The sequence below is a fragment of the Asterias rubens genome, chromosome 15 (genome assembly GCF_902459465.1).
Source record: "Asterias rubens chromosome 15, eAstRub1.3, whole genome shotgun sequence".
Lineage (NCBI taxonomy): Eukaryota > Metazoa > Echinodermata > Asteroidea > Forcipulatida > Asteriidae > Asterias > Asterias rubens.
Genome location: NC_047076.1, coordinates 4,468,547 through 4,487,583, shown reverse-complemented (window position 1 = coordinate 4,487,583; position 19,037 = coordinate 4,468,547). Strand labels below are relative to the sequence as shown.

The 19,037-nt window shown below is 40.0% G+C and overlaps 1 protein-coding gene, 1 non-coding gene and 1 pseudogene across 3 annotated transcripts; 1 reads left to right on the top strand and 2 right to left on the bottom strand.

Moving 5' to 3' along the window:
• Positions 1-873: 873 nt before the first annotated feature.
• Positions 874-5,700, bottom strand: LOC117299815 (annotated as a pseudogene).
• Positions 4,460-4,532, bottom strand: Trnas-gga. The gene has a single exon. It is a non-coding gene; the product is annotated as a tRNA-Ser (tRNA).
• A 1,122-nt stretch (positions 5,701-6,822) lies between the features above and the next one.
• LOC117299774 (peroxisomal carnitine O-octanoyltransferase-like) lies at positions 6,823-17,071 on the top strand. 2 transcript variants are annotated; one of them, XM_033783287.1, is made up of 11 exons: positions 6,823-6,912; positions 9,208-9,332; positions 9,706-9,830; positions 10,167-10,348; positions 11,463-11,590; positions 11,955-12,268; positions 12,757-12,942; positions 13,274-13,639; positions 14,274-14,446; positions 16,159-16,278; positions 16,777-17,071. In XM_033783287.1, exons 2-11 carry the CDS (start codon positions 9,218-9,220, stop codon positions 16,898-16,900), a joined length of 1,833 nt encoding a protein of 610 aa, XP_033639178.1. In that variant the 5' UTR covers positions 6,823-6,912; positions 9,208-9,217; the 3' UTR covers positions 16,901-17,071. The 2 variants fall into 2 exon arrangements, with proteins under 2 accessions (XP_033639178.1, XP_033639179.1); XM_033783288.1 differs by lacking the exon at positions 16,159-16,278 and adding an exon at positions 15,959-16,078.
• The last annotated feature ends 1,966 nt before the right edge of the window (positions 17,072-19,037 follow it).

The following is a 19,037-nucleotide window of genomic DNA, read 5'->3' as shown; positions in this document are numbered from 1 at the left end:
CAGAAGCTACTCGAGCTGCCATAAACGTGTTGCATCGTCAGATACTTTGCTCGGCTTTGAATTCAAACTTCGGTCTGGTCTGCCCCCTCTTGCTCGTGTCCAGCACCTTGATGCGCACAGAAATGGTACGAACAAGGTCTGCCCTGACCGAAATTAAATATCGCGAGTGCTGGTATTTTTTTCCCAGGACAGATCATCGGCTACTTGGCATAAATGGGCGTGATTTGTACCGATATCAATCTTTACCAGCACATTATGTATTTTTCCCTGTGCCTCGGTGAAAGAGGGCAACTCAGGCTGAGGACATGTTGTTATTATTTGCGTCACGACTGATAGTAATTTTGTGGGAACCATGTTTGGTTGGACACTGTGAAAAGGGTTTTGTAAAAATAAAATGTACTTAATGAAAGGGTGGCTATATCTGATACCTTTTCAAACTTTTGTGTGAGAAATTAATAACCATTTTCTCTTAAACTACAATTATTTCAAAGAAGGCAAGTTTAAAAGGTCATACTTGTGGAATTAATACAAAAAGTACACCCAGCATTGAAGCTATTACAGACTCAAACCAAAGGATGTTGCCAAGGCAAGTGACATTTGATCCACTTTCTAGATCCTTCCTGTGGCCATTTCCTTATCATGAAATAATTTATGTGACACCAAAACCTTTCGTCTGGTGATGATAAGGGGAAACATCCCAAGAGAAATCCCACAATAAAAAACAAATAAAATAAATACAAACAACTTTTACACCTTTAAATACAATAATAAACAGGGAAATAAATAACATACATAAAAAAAATTAAACAAATTAAAAAAACATATTCGAAGTTGCAAGAGAATAATGAAAGACAAAAACCCTTGTTGCACAAGTTTGTATGCTGTCGGTCGCTATACAGGCTTCAATTATTTTGAGTAATCACCAGCAGTGTTAAATGCCTTTTGAACTCCTCAGCCTTGAAGACAGTTGCTATGTCACTTGATTAAGGGCAAGCTTTTGTGTAGTTACATATCAGACGGTGGATATCAAACAAGGGTTTGCTCATCTGGAGCTTGCTATAGAAAAGCTGGCCCCAAACCACTGGTCGAATGCCTTTATTTTGAATCTTTGTGCTTTGTGAAAGCGAGCCCTGGATGTAGCAGTCTATAGTTGAAGTATCTGCACGCCAGGAGCATTTGAAGTCACAGTGTCTAGCAATCCATGCATAGTGTTCTGACTCAGTTTTAAGTATGGGAGATTGTGTGGTGCTAAAAGTACACGAACTAGTGATTCGTTGTCCACGTCCCGAAGACCGCACTTGGCCATGGCGAGCTCCTTCAAGCATGGCACGATCGGAATAAAGAAATCAAGGGTCCCGCTCAAATTGTTACCACTCAGATCTAGAACAAGGAGGTCCTTTGCATCAGAGAGGACACGGCACAGAGTCTTGATGTCCTCGAACACCAGGTAACAGTTTATCAAGCGCAGACACTGGAGGATACTGCTATGTGTTTGGAAGACATTTACCTTGCCGTGCATATCAATGTCTGATAAATATATTGTGGACAGGTTGATCTGGTGAGAGATGAAGTTGGGTACCAATGAGCATTGACAGGGAAGAGACGATGCAAGGGGTCGGAAGGACATACTCCTTAGATTTGCCAGTATTGGAAACGAAACTTCATCTTCACCCGAGTCCATTGCTCCATTGAGCCACATCAGGCGCTCCAATTTCGGTGTATGGTGTACAATGTTCATTACGAGTCTAGACTCTGCCGGTGAGGTGCACACGACACTTAAGCTTGTAACTTTCGGAAGGGATCGCTTACATTGGACAAAATAGTGAGCTGCAATGAGGTGCTCACCTCCCAAGCTGGGAAATGAAACAATGTCTGAAAGGAGGCTTATCAATGTCTTAGACCTTGCCTCTAAGTAAAACATCAATCTCAGACGCTGAAATTCATTTTTTTTTGTACGAGGAGACACACTGCTTTTGGAGCTTCTTCGCGCGTGAGAGTATCCACCGTGCAGCTTTCCTGCTCTTGCCACAACAAAAACGAAGAAGATACTCAAAGTTGATCATCGAACATTCGGTGAGCTTGGAAACGTATCTGATACATCGTTTTTTGTCTGTTTTGGAAAGATCTGCCAAGTACGAAGCAGCACACAGCTCTTGAAAGCTGCAATGTAAGAAGGCTGCTGTGGACTGAACATCCAATCCCCTAGGTGCATCTTCTGGCACCAGCAGGCCAATCTCACATCCTCTGGCTGCATCTCCTTGCTGAAAGTCTTCAACGGGAAAGACAAGTCTTTTTCCGTCCTTGCCAAGTAGTCCTTCTAAAGCTACACGTCCCAATCTATTCAGTAGTCCATCAGGTAGTTTACTCCTACTAGGCAGAGAGTCCTCTTTCTTACCCTCGTGGTGCATGAGAAGGATTTTCACTGCGTTTTCATACAGCTCCGTTAATCTCTCAGGCAGTGAATTCCTGTCTGCCCAGACCAGGCAAATCATCTGTAGCAGGAGTGGGATTTCACTTAAACCCGAAAGAGTTACAGAAGAACGTATTGCAGAGATAAGCTTCGCACCGGTCTGACTGTTCTTAAAGTACTTGTTGATGTACTCTTCCCTCCCCCGTAATCCAAGACCAGTTGTTTCAACTCTTGCGAAGAGGGGGTATATTTTAAAGAACTGGTTTGCGACGTGATGTTTGCTTGTTACGATAATGCAAGAATGTCGCAGTGCCCGACACAGAAGTACATCTTTCAAGTTGTCGGTAGCTTCGGTCTTACCCAGAACATTGGGCGGAAGCTCATCGAGACCATCTAATAGAAAGAGCACTTTATTCTGGTGATTCTCGATGTAGTTTTTCAAATCAGGTTTCGAAACCTTGGTGTCACGCGATAGAATCTGGTCGAAGATTGCGTCGACTAGGTTAGGATTCTCACTCATCTGATTCAGCTTAAGTGTGAACAGAAGCATGAACTTCGACAACGGTGAACCTTGTTTGAGAGATGAATCTGATACACGGCTTCCCTCTTCTGAGTTCAGTGAAGGGTCGACATCAAGTGTTGTCAAGCTACTCCAGTCGTGCGTTATCTTTTTCAGAAGAGTTGATTTGCCTGATCCGGTTTTACCTGTCAGGAGAACTCTGTACCTCCCACGGCCATCCAGTGAGACTAAATTCTGATGGCTTAGATGGGTCTCCTTTGTGTTTGTTTCGCCCTCAAGTGAAGAGCAGTCTGTAGGCCTACTTCCAGACTGTTTGTACATACACGGGTGTGTTCTTCTGACCAATTGCAGATCTGTGTATATACTTCCCAAGTCTCGAACCAACGACGGGATTAATGGATGCATACGAACCTTACAGAGGTTGTTCAAGTAATAGTCTACCAGTTCCGCTTGGCATGCCTTCAGGTCGAAATCCGTCCGGAAATCTGTACGATTCTTCGAGTCTGTTGGAACAAGAAAAACATCGTCTTAAAAGCACTAGACACTATTGGTTATTACTCAAAATAATTGTTAGCTTAAAAAGTTACTTGGTTATCGAGCAATGGAGAGCTGTTGATGGTATAAAACATTGTGAGAAACGGCTCCCTCTGAAGTACATGTAGTAGTTGTTTTGTTTTGTTTTTTAGAAAGAAGTAGCTTCTCGTTATAACATTTGAATTTAATTTGGGACCTCAGCTGAGGTCTCGAATTCAAGCATCTGAAAGTACAAAACTTGTGCGACAAGTGTGGTTTTTTTTACTTTCACTATTCTCTCGCAACTTAGGCGACCATTTGAGTTAAAATTTTCACAGGTTTGTTTATTATTTATGCATTGTTGAGATACACCAAGTGAGAAGACTGGTCTGACAATGTCCAGTGCCTCTAATGGTAACTATAAATGGATTATTTTATGTGGATTACACCTCACATAGAACCTAGAACGAAGCGATAAAAAAGCATAGTTAAGTTGCTCAAGGACACAAGTTTCAAGACCGGGACTCGAACCCATGACTCGAACCCATGACTCAACTGACCCGAACACAGCGGTGTCCGGTGTACCTAGACTGTTTGGCCGCACAGCGGGTAGTGCCAGCGGGTATGGCACACCGCAACATTACGCATTCCCATGGTGTTACCACAAACGGACATGAAGGGGCGGTATTTTGTTTGTTTCTGCTCATTAAAATTGCTATCCTCAAAAAGGTTCTGCTGATTTTTGCTGAAAAGATTGAGAAAAACAAAATTCCAATCTGATGAGTAGCACTTTCGTAGTCCAGAAAAAAAAATGCGAACGGGCGGACAACTTTATTGTGTTATGGTGTTGCAGTGTTGAATCAAATTGGTCGCCAAAGACCAGCCGTCGATTTCACAAAACTCTTCCTATCTTAAGACTAATCTTATTAATTTTGGTTTTTACCCATACACCGATGTGTGTTAGCACTGTATACTCAGTACTTTCCCGAGTCCTGTGAAAAAATATCACAGGCATGTTACTCGGGTGGGATTCGAACCCACGACCCTTGCAATTCCAGAGCAGTGTCCTACCAACTAGACCACCGAGGCTGCCCGGCAGCTAGAGGCAGTTCGAATCCTATGTTTTGGCAGCGGGTACCGCAACGATATAAGACTAATCTTATGACTTTTTGGGAAGATTCCAAACCCTGCACTGTAGCATGCAAACCTTAATAATAACCCTAAGTTAAGACGAGTTACTCATCCTAACTCGAGATAAGACGAGTCTTAACTTTTTGTGAAATCGACGGCTGTACATTTCTTTTCGTCCGAATAATTTCAAAGTCTCAGTCATATAGGCTACTTTTGAGTGGGGGTATTTCAATAGACTTACCAAGCAATTCATTTGTCGCAATTTTCATTGCCAGGTCAGTGCGGTCAACTGCATCCAAACCTCTGACCAGAAGTTGTTTAGGATCCGCGTCTGGTCCTAACCCCCGTCGCCACGTAACAAGCATGTCCATGATCTGGCTCTTCGTATGCATTGGGTGGTCAGCCTTACTGTGCTCGATTTGTGCCCACTTTAAGCCTAGATTGACGCCAAGTGCCGGCCATTCCTGACCTAACTGACGGGCCAAGTCCTGAAGGGCGGTGTCGTCCATATGGAGTCCAACCTTTATTTGTAACAAAAATAACAATAATAATAAACGAATGGTTTTGGTTTTGAAAACACATTTTAATTGATTTGGCTGCTTATAAAAGATAAAAGCTTGCATCGTGTTTTTATCAATAAGTTTGTTTGCTATTGAGACAAATTGTTGCACTTTGACAGTGTGCTTGTTTTAATCATTATACACACTAAAACTTCATTTCAAAGTGGTCCATTTTTGAGATATCTAAAAAAATCCGGACTGGTATGGACATAATGTCCACACATGGAAGTCCTGATATTAGTGATAACATACAATCTGAGAAGCGTTACGACCACTTGTGTGTAAGAGCATGTACTATGACACCGTCAAATTATAGGGAAATCGCAATTTTTATATAATAGGCCTATGTACAAAATCTGCACTGGCCGCAATTCTTACAGTCGGATGTAGAGTGCACAAAACTCTATGATGAAACACAAACCTGTTTTTCTTCTCTGCCTCCGATAATCCACAAAGTCACAAAACAGTTCAGCTATAAGTTTCCCGGAGAGCAGATTGAAGTTGCCCCTTCAAAACTAAATGAACAGTTAGCGAGAACCCAGTTACCTGTCAGCTGAGCGTGACAAACCAACCAGGAAGAAAATGGAAACCGGATCTGTGGAAATTACAATCGAAAGAACCCCGAAAGACTAGCACCGGACGTAATTTGTTATCAAAATACATTTGTATTACTGAACAATACTAATTTATTTTTGTATAGGGCCTACGTGTTTTACGCATCTTTCAACCTTTCGTAGGCCATGTATGGTCGGTCAAAATAATACAGAAACCAACTTAGGGCCTAAAGGTGAAAGGAGGGATGTTCGAATAGACAGACACAATCAAAATTATGAAAAACATTTCAAAAACTAAAAGACGAAAACACAAACTTAAAACTAAGGACATAACGAAAGTTAGGCTGTCGTGTAATGTAATTTCCTGTATATTCATATGACGCCACACTTCGAGGCTCGTGTTTGCCTAATTGAACATAGTTGCATCCCCATCCATATGAGCATCTTTCAACCACGCATTTATTTCACATGGAGATTCGCAGTCAAATTCCACTACACGCATTTTATACAACGTGTACACACTCCTGCATGCAGCAGGCGCCCGGACTGAAACTTGGAGCTGCCCGACATCCTCGGACCAATCAGAAAACAGATATCAAAATGGTATTAAAATTACTGGTTCTGTAAAACTGATAGGGCCTGCCATAGGGAACCATAGAAATACTAGGAATGGTGGATTTTTTCCGTTCATTCATGAGGAGACCGGCCCAGAGAACTTGTCAGAGAACTACAAAGCCAAGTCCAAAGACTGAACTTAGCCATCGAAAATATTTCCCTCCTCAAGGTTTTGCTGATTCATTTTCTTAATCTGATGAGCCCTTTTGGGCCGCTCTTAAACGTACGCACGTGTTTTTATCAGGAAGTTGAAAGGGAAATTCTCCACACAACATCGAAACAAAAAGATACATCACACTATGGTACCTTTAGTTTCGGTGTTGCGTGGATGTCACAAGAGTTTGGCGGCAGCAAGTAATTTCCTTTGAAAAAAAGTCCTTCTCAACTAGACTATCTCATCGCGTGGGACCATTAACGACTTGTCCACAAGTCTACCAAAAGTTCGATATTATGGACGCAGAATGTGAACCTCGACCACCACTTGAGGGCGCTCTTTTATTTGGATCAGTGTGACTGACATTTTGGGTGTCAACATCAAAAACAAACGACTTTGGCACTAACTTTCGGACGTGTTTGTACGCAGCTCAGCAAGTTTAAAGGCACGAGGTGGTAAGGTTAAACTATTTTGTTAATTGTTGTTTTCATTCACTGTACGTAGCCGCGGGCCTAAATTTCATTAAAACAATCTTTTTCAAAATAACATTTAAGTATTCTAACTCTACTTACTAGTCTAACTCTAACTAAACTAAGAGTCTTTAAGACTAACTAAGAAGAGTAAAGGGAAAAGTTTCCGTATGGCGCCACCACTTTTTCATTCGATATGAAATAATATAGTATCTAATTTACCTCAATGAGATATCCCTTTTTGTAAAAATGAGTGAAAAAGTGGTGGCGCCATACGGAAAGTTATCCTAAAAGTTAACGTTGGTTGCAGTGGTTATTATTTCATTAACCTTACAAATGAAATAGTACTATACTAGTACTACTCCCGGTCACTTGTCTATATAGACGTTATGCACATGACGTCATTTCAGTACGGCGCCCCCGCAATGAGGTCAAAAGGAGGTTGTTCATTGGCCAATCTATGTGCGTTTCGATTGTTTCGTCACCGTTTGACCTCAAAGACGGCGGCTGGATGACGTCAATGCATAAGGTCTATTTCAAATTTAAATTTGTAAGCCTCATAATATTGCCGCGGGTCTCCTATTATTAGTAATACCGTGGACGTGGTACCAGCAAATTCACGTTCTTTTCAATGTCAATAGATCGTAGCGTCATACGTTATCGACCCTCATATGTTTTCGAACCCCAACTTTGATTCCCGTTTGTTACCGCGAAATTGTGCAAGCTGCACCAGTTACAGAAGCTATGCAGTATACTCAAGGTCTGTATTTTCATCAGGCTTAATCATGCTGAGAATAAAGTTTCCTGTCGTTGGTTATGCTCAAACATTTATAAAATGATTGACTTTTAGTACAAATAACTATTGCATCATTGTGCCAACATTCAAATGAGTCAAAGAAACATCATCCAACCTCGAAAGTTTAAAAAAAAATTTTTATCTGATAGATTGAGTTTCATTCTGCTTTATAGTCAGATGGATCACGTGAGGTGGTTGCTATTTGGGATTTTATGGTGTGCCAATATGGGGAAAAAATTAAAATATTTAAAGTGAAAATGACAAACAAAAATGTTTTTGATTAACTGCATACATTAAAGAGAAAATTTCATAGATTGGTTTCTTATCTCCTGAAACCAAACATTACTGGTCTGAAACGGGGGAAAACAGATTGTTATGAAGTGTGTGTGCTTCAAGGGGGTGGGGTGTTTTACTTTCATGCCTTATGATATCTCTGGATTCTAATATAGTAGCCATAATGCCTTAGGACAAAAATGTAATTAAATTTGTTTAGTAGTAATTGGATAATATTTTTGATTTATTTTGCACGCCATACTAGCTTATAATTCAATATAATACCAACCAATGAAAGGTGTGAAAACAGTGTGACGTTGCTCCAATGTCGTGCATGCATAAGCACTGTTTGGCGGACTGTCTCTCGCAACGTAGAACCAAAACTTGAAACATTTCAACACATCATGAAGTGTAAGTGTTATTGTTAAAACATTTGATAGATGATTTGAAAAAAAAATATTTAGTTTTTGATTGTGAACAATTTTCCTGTTATCCTACTGAAAACACATGACACCAGGATACGTCATCTATAAATAGACAACCTTGGGCAAAAAAACGTTGAGAATTGTGGAGAGGTGCTACAATTTTCCACAACTTTACAAAGAATTGGAAGAAGCCTGATCTGGTAAAAAAGATAACATTTGAAATGTGTCCAGTGCCCTTAAATGTATACAGGAGGCAAGAGGGTAAAGTTTTTTTATCACTGCAAATCATGGTCCTTGATAATGACTAGGCTTTAATAGAGATAAGCGATTCAAAACAGTGCAAAGTCCACCCTCAAACCTTGGGTAAATCTGCCCTGGCACAATTGTTTCACCATCATTGAGTTGTCAGGGCCGCATGGCTCTTCTTTAACACTAGCTCGGCGTACATTATCTAGGTAAATAATGCCAAGGTCTTGTAAACAGTTCTCAAATTGCCCTTTGTGATCTACATGTAATGTCAAATTGGTGCAATCTGTTTATTGAATATGCTCATATTTATTTTGTCATTTTAAATGTAAATAGTACTTTGATTGCATGAATGTTTTTTTTTTACCATTTCACTGGTTGTTATCGCTACTGTTTTTATCTCGAAAAGATACATTATGACATCATGTTTAAAACAAAATATGGGCCACTAAAATTTCTCCATTATAAATAAAGCCTAGCAAAATGCCCGATTAAGAAACTGAAACTTATAATAAAAAGAAATTTTTCACAAATTTTCAGGAAGAAAAGAATGAGCACATCATCTGCATCCAGTCCTAGGGAGAGGACATTCCAGTATGAGGACTCACTCCCTTCGCTGATTCTGCCCCCTCTGGAACAAACACTGCAGAAATACTTGGAATCAAGTAAGTCATCAACTCTAACAATAAAAAGTGGATTCTTATATAGCGCGCATCTGTCATTCAGTGACACTCAAAGCGCTGTAACATACAGTATTTTCCTGCAAAGTATGTGGGACTATGTTTGAGTTGCGACCTACTCCTTTTACACAGCACCATCAAATGGTGTACCAGGTGCTGTGGCGCAATATGCTGCCAATCAAACCAGAAACATCGGGGCGAACCCCCTTCTGTGTTCAATGATAAGTGCTCTGGGTTCTTTTACATGTCTACACAACCCACAGGACCATGTGTTATGTATAGCATCTTCAATTCAATAGTGTGAAAATAATTGAACTGTTCCAAAAACCAAACATACACAAATACTTTTATTTTATAGCCAAACCATTTCTGACTGAAGATGAGTTCAAGAAAACTGAGGAGGTCGTCAGGGCGTTTGGAGATGGAATTGGACTGAAACTGCACCGTAAACTACAGGAAAAGGCACGCACTAGCAAAAACTGGGTACGTGTAATGTTTTCAGTCATTTAACCACAAGGGAAACTGGAACAAACTTACCTGGTGAGAAACACAGCAGCCTGTTGATTTGTAGTATGAACTATTTTTGAGAGAGAAAGGATTCTCTTCAAAGTAGGGCTTATGGTTTGGATAAATTTTAAATCAAAACTTTGAATCTTAGAATCGCTTCAACCATGAATCATTCCTCAGATTTCTGAGGGTTTGATGTCCATTTTTTCATATTTTTTAAGCACGAGAGCCAAGTGAAGTTCTATTGTACACTTGTATATAAATAGCAATGAAAAAAATCTAATTTAATCCAATCTATTGATTTGAATACAGCTGGAACACTGGTGGGAAGAGCTAGCTTACATGTCCGGTCGATCCCCCCTTGCAGTGCAGTGCAATATCAACGGTCTGGGGCCCTACAACGACAATGTCTGGCACCCTATGGAGGGCACTCAGTGTGAACGGGCTGCTATTTCCATTTGGTACCAGATGGGTATCTTCCTAACATTGAGAAGGTGATTTAATGATTTGATAAAGTTATTATAGGGTGTGTTCAGTTAGCTTCCCTGGGTAGACCCAGGTCTGCCCCCGGTACGTTCGAATAGCTTTAATGTCATTCCAGGTGCTCACTCGGGTCAGCCCCAAGTGCCCTGCTTGTGGAGTGGGTCACTTGGGGCTGGCCCCAGGTGCATGACGTCACCATGAGAGGGTGAGTGATCGTACGTTTAGTTCTTGTCAGGGGCTCACCCTGAATGAGTACCACAGGGTCGACCCAGGGAAGCTAATCAAACGCACACACAGTCAATTTTAAACCTAATAACAAATTGGATCACTAAGAAGAGCCAGTTTGTACTGCTTCTAAGTTGTTCACGAGCCTGGAATGACAGAGGACGGTACACACACCATTAGGCCTGGGCGAATTATTTGAATATCCGGTTAATGGGGAATAGGTTTTCCTATCCGTAACCGCGAATGGGCGCAAATACCTATTTATTAAACGGATAGTTTTGTAATTACAACCAAGTAACCGGATATTCTTTAAATATCCGAATATCCGCGGACGTCGGGCGACAACTGATTGGAATGTTTTGTCTGAATCCTTATGAAACTTCTATTAAGACAGCATAAAACAGCATCAAATAAGTATTTAACTATGCTCACCTCCGTGAAGAGTTAAAACAATGACATTTCTGACGTAATTTGTTCAAAGATTACGAAAGTTTTTCTTCACGTAGAGTCAATCACGATCAAAAGAAAAAGCAAATCGCCATCTTTAAATTAGATCCGGTTATTTTTATGAATGAACCGAGTGACACTGTCTAAAACTAATATCAATCCGCCCATAAGATCTCATTCACAAACGAACAGCGCCCTCTAGCGGCAATTTTTATGTTTATATTTAATAGCACCCTCTAGCGGCGAAAAAACTATTTGAATATCCGGTTAATTTCGGATAGTTGGCCAGCAGTATCCGAATACCAAAATTTGACTATTCGCCCAGCACTACACACCATGCACTCTCTCTTCGCAGAGCAGATATATCACTATTCACAAAAGATGTTGAACTTCCTGGGGTGTGATATAGTGCTGTATACGATATTATGATCTTGTTTTCCCTTTGCCTCGCAGAGAACAGTTTCCAGTTGATAAGAGCCGCACTGGCAAGGCTTTCTCCATGAATCAAATGAGAGGGCTGTACAACTGCTCGAGAGTACCTGGTGAAGTCAGAGATAAGTTGGTGCGCTTTTTCAAAACAGGTACAGACAATAACATAAGACAAGAATCAAATTCAAAATCATGGTTATTGTTTACAAATGCTTTAAAGGACTTGGCCCATTGTCTTCCAGTCTGTCTACTTATTAGCCTGCACGTACTGGCTTTCGTTCATCAACAGATAAAACCAGACTTACTGAACACAAAGTTTTCCAGCGCACTCTACAATCTGCTGCTTAAGTCATTTGCATTTGAGGCTCCCCAATTATGGAACAGTCTCCCGACACATCTGCGCTCAGCAACATCACTTCAGATGTTCAAGAAAGGCTTCAAATTTTACCTTTTCAGTGTTTGCCACATTTTGCTTTGACCCTTTGTTTGAATTGGTTTGGGTTTTTTTATACGCAGAGCGAGAGGGACCATGTCCCAATCATCTAGTCGTCTTCAGTAACGGTCACATCTTCAGTATGAGACCCTTTGATGATAACGGACAAATCATTCCTGCTCAAGAGATCTACAGACAGCTGTGTTACATCAAAAAGCTGAGTCAGTCTCGAGGTCAGGCTGTAGGCGTCCTAACGGCAGATGACAGAACTTCTTTTGCCAAGGCGTATAAGCATCTTCGGTCGCTAGACCCTGTGAATGGGCATCATCTGGATCATATTGAGCAGGCTGTTATTACTGTACAACTGGATGATGCTTGCCCAAAGACACCATCAGAGGTAAGTCAGTGTTATAGACTGTGCAAATCTCGCCGTATTTCAACTTCTGGGACCGTTGTGGTCCCAACCTTAAGTTTAAATTATTTTATGACAATGAAAATCATTTATTTTGTTGGGAGTTTAATACTCAGTGATAAACAATATGAAAGTCAAATCAATTTTATTTAACAATATACCTAAGAAAACCGTCAATTCTTTGTTCAACCCCCAAAAAACATTTAAAAAATTTTACCCAGTCAGTTTCCATTGTGGTTTATATTGATAATTTAAATTTACCTCAGTTTCCAATTACTTTCAGAACATTTAGAATTTTTGCCCACCTCTGATCACAAAACTATGTATAAGTCGATCTTTTGACTTCCAGCACATCCATTTGCTTCTAACTGTTTGAGACATCAAACTTTTCATGTATTTTAGTTTAGTATGGCGCGACTCCAGAGCGCCTGTCTGAAGCGAGTGTTTTACTTTGCTTATGTTTTTCTGTACAGTTCATGGAAGCAACTATTAAGGGAGACGTGTACAGTCGATGGGGAGACAAATCCTACAACTTGATCTGCTTCAGCAATGGAGTCATTGCTTGTAATGGAGATCATGCTCCATTTGATGGTATGGTCATTGTTACTATCAATGATGTGATATATAAACAGCTTGTCAAGACGTCTGGGCAATGGCCGGTGAGTATGAGCAGTGGTTAACCTTTAACCTCGTAACTGTCTGACCATTTGGCATCATCTACTGAAGTTTTGAATAAGGAATAAGGAAGTAAAGGGTTGAGGCCGTGTGATGAAGGACCAATCAGAGTGCATGAATTGTCATGGGTGTTTATGAATAAGGGAATCAAAGAGTGGCGACAAGTTCTTAAACAGCCTTCTTAAGCCTTCGAGAAAGACTCTGCTAGCGTCCAGACATCAGGCCACTTACTATTTGTTTGCATTTATAGCATAGGTCCTTTTGGTTGGTAAGCATGTTTGCAATCAGCTAATTGTATTTTGTCAATCTTTATAGACTAAGGACTCAGTGGGTACGTCATACAAATCTCCTGAGGAGCTGATCTTTACCGTTGATGATGTTATCAAGAGAGCTATGGAGAAGGCCATCAATACCTTCAATACAAATGCGTCTAACTTGTTGGTCCTGGCCAGTAAGTCTGTGGCTTTTGGTAAACGTTGGACTAAGCTACACAAGCTACATCCTGATTCTGTATTCCAGCTGGCACTGCTGTTCGCTTACTATTCGCTGCATGGCAAGCCTGCTGCCACGTATGAAACGGCGACAACGCGACAGTTTTACCATGGCCGGACAGAAACTGTGCGCTCCTGCACCATAGAGTCAGTCAAATGGTGCCAGGCCATGCTGGATTCATCCAAATCGGTTCGTAATAATAATAATACTTGTTTCATAGCTCTTAATCACACCCCAAGGGTTGTTTCAAAGTATTATTTCCTGCAAGGTTTGTGGAGCTACATATTGAAGTATGAGACCTATTCCTTTGAAGCACCATGTAGTAGTTTACAAGGTGCTGCGGGGCAATATGCTGCTGATCAAACTGAAAAACATATGGGGGAACCCCTTCTCTTTACGATAAGTGCACTGGTCTTTTTTGACATGCATTGCACATAACATGGGAGTCGGGGACCTACAGCTTAAGATCCCATCCGAAGGAGGTAGCAATAATAGTTTAGTGTCTTGCTAAAGGACACAAGTGTTACAACTGGGATTCCAACCCACACTCTATCTGAACAGAAACACCAGAAATTGAGCCCAGTGGTCATATCCGCTCGGCCACGACACAGCAATAAGTGTTAAATGTAAAGCTCATTGATTATGAAAGTTCTTACCAGGACCAATTTTTCAAAAAGTGAATTCTCTCTTAGCACACTAATTTTCTTTTCATAAAGACGTTAAGGAAAAAAAAATGAAACTCTATGAAACCTGGCTGGGCCCTGCAGTCCGGTGTAAAATTTTGTTTATAATTGACGATTGATTATTCCCTCTGAATCCACAGACGTCAGAACGGCAAGCGTTATTCCTTGCGGCCCTCAGGAGGCATAACGCGAACATGGCAGATGCAGTGAATGCGCAGGGTTGTGATAGGCACCTACTGGGTCTACAAGCAATAGCCATGGAGGATGGGTTACCCATGCCTGCATTGTACACTGATCCTGCTTATACGAAAAGGTAACAAGACTTTGCTTATTGCTGATTGCGATTTATGTTTTCCACTATTGTATGTTTACAATAAAGGTAGGGTATTCAATACACGTTTATTTTGTTGAGAACAAAAAAACAATTGTGAGAATTAGACAGTACATAGAAATATAACAAATCTAAAGTGTATTAAATTATACAGAAAAACAATATAAACTAAAAGCAAATAATAAATTAATAACTAGGAATTAACTATGTACAATACAGGAGCGAGAGCATGAGGCTGTTAGTTAAGCCGTGGCTTATAGACAACAGCCTTTATACAGACAAGAAAACAAACAAACAAACAAACAAACAAACAAACAAACAAACAAACAAATAAACATCGAAGAAGACACAAGGGCAAGACAATTACACAATGACAATACAAAATGCTAACGACAAAAACACAAAGAGTGTTAAACCAGGCTAACTGAAGACGACAAAAGAAAATAAATAAGTGGAGAGAAAAGCTATGTTACATAGTGGGAGAGGAGGACTCTTTTGTAGAAGATCTTAAATCGACCCACGGACGGCATTGTTCTTAAATTGCTAGAGATAGCATTCCAAAGACGTGGACCAGTGAATCGAAGGGTGTTGCTAGAGTACAGGGTGCGGGTGAAAGGAAGAAACAGGTTATTATGGGATTTGGTTGAGTAGTCATGGACTTCATGAACCGACGTGAAGAAAGTGGAAAATGATTGAGGAAGGAGATTATTAGTATATTTGAACATATAAATGCCAGCTTGAAGTTTATTGATGTCAGTAATAGTAAGGGTGCATAGACGCGCGAAAAGGGGTGAGAATAAGTGCATGAAAGTGTATGAAAGTGTACTGCACATTTTCTTTAAAGTAAGGGAAAAAATGATGGGAGGTGAAAGGCTAAAATAATTGCTAGACCAGACCAGCGATCCAGTGGGTTCAAGTCCCGGTCTTGACTGAAGCGAGACATATTCGCTCTGTCCTTGGGATGTAAAGCCACAGGTCCTGCATGTTGTGTAATAAGAGGACCAAGTACACGTATTGTCAATTGACCCAATTCAGATTACGTCGTCATCAGAATAAACCTGGATGTGCCATCTTGGTGGGCAATGTCATTGTGCGTTATTCAGTAAAGTGCGCATTTTAGGAAATGCTGCGTTTACACGTAAACCTATTGACCACCAAAATGGTGAGTGTGGTACAGTTGCCGGATGTGACGTATGTGCAAGGGGTCAATAGAAGAGGTACTGGTGTTTCTGCTATGGTCTGGCACCAATAAGTGCCATCTCATCTCGCTGTTTCCCTTTCAATGTATTGTATTAAGGTTGCTTCATCTCATACATTTAGTCTTAAAGGGAAAGTATACCTTTATTCTTATATAAATGCAGATGTACACAACAAAACTAACATCTAGAAATTTCAAAAGGTACGCTACAATATGAGACTTTGATATATTAGAAGTGTGGTTATCAGACATGGTGACAACGTACACCAATATTATTATTTTCTTTTATCATGAAGTGGTGGCGGAGGACATTTCAAGTTGTCGACGAGTTGTGCTGGTTATAACAATAGTCTTGGGGCAGTGGCACCAATGTGCAAAGACGGCTACGCTCTGTTTTATAACATCTCTGACGACGAGTAAGTTCAAGAACCCATTTCGACATTATGTACATAAATAACTTTTGGATTTTTTTGTTTGATTTGTTTTTTCCTAAAAGTGGAGGAGGTGGGAATTTCAAGTTATCAACGAGCTGTACGGGTTATTTCCAGACCCAGGGATTCTGTGCCCCCATGGTTAAGGATGGCTATGGGGCGTTCTATAGTATCTTGGACAACCAGTAAGAATATTTTTACTTTTTGCACGTTTTTCATCAATTATGGACATTTTTATCTTAATGCATATTTTCATTTTTTGAGTCTGTTTAATAAAAAAACATCAATAGTTATAAGGGAGCAAAGAAACATATGAAGTCGAAAAAAAAGTTTTTGTTCATCTTTATGGATGACTCAATTTCTTGGAGCCTGTCACATTTATTTTGTGACACAGTTAGTAGCCCCTTGCCATAAAAAACGCTAATGACATTCATGCATGCGTACAGGCCTATTGGTTGGCAAATGTCATAGAGATGTCCATTCAGCAGACACATAATCGCGTCTGTGTCACGCAGCCATTAGCCGTGTACAAAACAGCGTGATGTCCCCTCATTTTGCCAACCAAAACGTTAGTGTGCACGCGCTATGTGCAATTGACATGTTTCATGGGAAGGGTCTCTTGGTGTAGTTGCCCTAACAGCAAGTGTGTATGGATTAAATACTCAATGTATCTTTTGCTACAGCTACATGCCGTGTATTCTCACCTTCAAGTCCGACGAAGGGACAGACATCAAGCGGTTTTTTGTCTCTCTAAACACCAGCTTGATGGCCATCAAAAACCTGTTCATGGACAATTCTAAGATGTAATCAAAGATGAACATGTTTGATTGAAGAAGAACTTTTGTGACGCATACCTTCGTGCAGTTTTCTCCCACTACAGGTAAGCCGGTTCAGTTCGATAGAGTGGTTTAAAGACACTGGACACTATTGGTAATTGTCTAAGACCAGTCTTCTCACTTGGTGTATCTCAACATATGCATAAAATAAGAGACCTGTGAAAATTTAGCTCAATTGGTCATCGATGTTGCAAGATAATAATGAAAGAAAAAACACCCCTGTCACACGAAGTTGTGTGCTTTCATATGCTTGATTTCGAGACCTCAAATTCTAAATCTGAGGTCTCGAAAACTATGTCACTTCAGAGGGATCCGTTTCTCACAATGTTTTATAGTATCAACCTCTCCCCATTATTCATTACCAAGAAAGGTTTTAGGCTAATTATAATTTTGAGTAATTACCAGTAGTGTCCACTGCCTTTAACAGCTGTCTAACCCAACAGGGCCCAATTTCATAGAGCTGCTTACCCCTTGAGAGACCATAGCGGCAATAAGCGACTTGTATCAAGACGTCAAGTGGGCCACAAACGGCCTACTTCTGGTCACATAAAGAGGTCAAAGTAAAGGTCATATCCGGATATTAAATTTTCCAATGTAGTATGTCAACATTGTATCCCAATTTCTAAACAAAACTACTTTTTCATTTTACTTCTGATTGACATTTTTACTGACAAAATTTGATCATATCTATGCATTTTGTGATGATTATTCAGAAGTGAATAGTCTCTAAAAGGGTTAAGCACAAAAAGTAGCCAAGCACAACAGAATTATGCTTACCATAATAAGGTTACCAGCCAAACTACCATGTCACATGTACAATTTGTGACTGGTATCCTGCTCATTTCTGCTGAGCAGAAATCTTTTAGCAACATTTCTTTGCTTCAGCAGCTATATGAAAGTGGGCCCAGGTCTAAAGTGTTTACCGCTGCCAAGTAATGATGGGGAGTTGACAAATTTGATAACTAGCGTTTGTTCTTCAACACGCAAAGGACTGTATACAGTACTTGGTTTGGGGATTTAATTGTTTAAGTGGTGCAGGGTAACAAATTAAAAAACCTTGTTAGGAGGATTTTTCACAGTATTTTCACACAAACATATTCCGAATCCATCCACGCTTAGTGAGTTTTAAGCCATTATACACTTTCGGTAAACAGTATTGTCCAAGTCCAACACTTCGTGTATCACAACTTCTATATAAAATAACAAACCTGTGAAAATTTAGGCTCAATCGGTCATCGGAGTCGGGAGAAAATAACGGGAAAACCCACTCTTGTTTCTGCACATTTCGCTGTGTCATGACATGTGTTTGAAATAAATCCGTAATTCTCGCTATCGAGAATTGATATTGTTTTAATGTTTTCTCAAAAAGTAAAGCATTTCATGGAATAATATTTCAAGAGAAGTCTTTCACCATTACCTTCTGTAAACCCTGTAAATTATTTGTAAATCTGTGAACTTTTTCTTTTTTTTCTGTATCGAAAGTGTATAATGGCTTTAAAGCAGGTACCAACCGAATCATATGGGCGCAGCATTTGTGAATGGATACCAACCCTCAGAAATCTGAGAAACAATTCATGCATGAATCATTTTTTTATATTTTTTTATGCAAGTTGCCAGACACACAAGGCCTGAAGGCCACTTCAAGGTGTGGGCTACAATTATTTTTTCCAGAGGCCATTGCCACCTACTCCTAGGGCTGAAACAAGGTTACCCCTTGTACAGTCCATGTAGGATTGGGTATAGTTTGCCAGATTCAAATGTTTTTATTGATTTCTCATCATCGGGGGCATTTCAGACGGAATAACTTTTGCAAGAAGCTTCCTGTCGTTACCATCTTTTCTACAAGTATTATAATCTTTTGGATAGAAATAACACAAATATTTTCTTGGTAATTGCCAAATGTTCACCCTTACTTTAACATTGATGAAATTGAAAATGTTGATTAATGTGACAACGCAATGCAAGCAGTACAACAGGGCACTCATGTTTTTACTCTTTTTGTTTTCTACATGTATCAGCTTCAAAAATCGTGTGTAAAAAGACACCTTTCTTTGATAGAGTTAACATTAATTGTTCTTTGAAAAATTCATTTGAAAATGTAGATTATT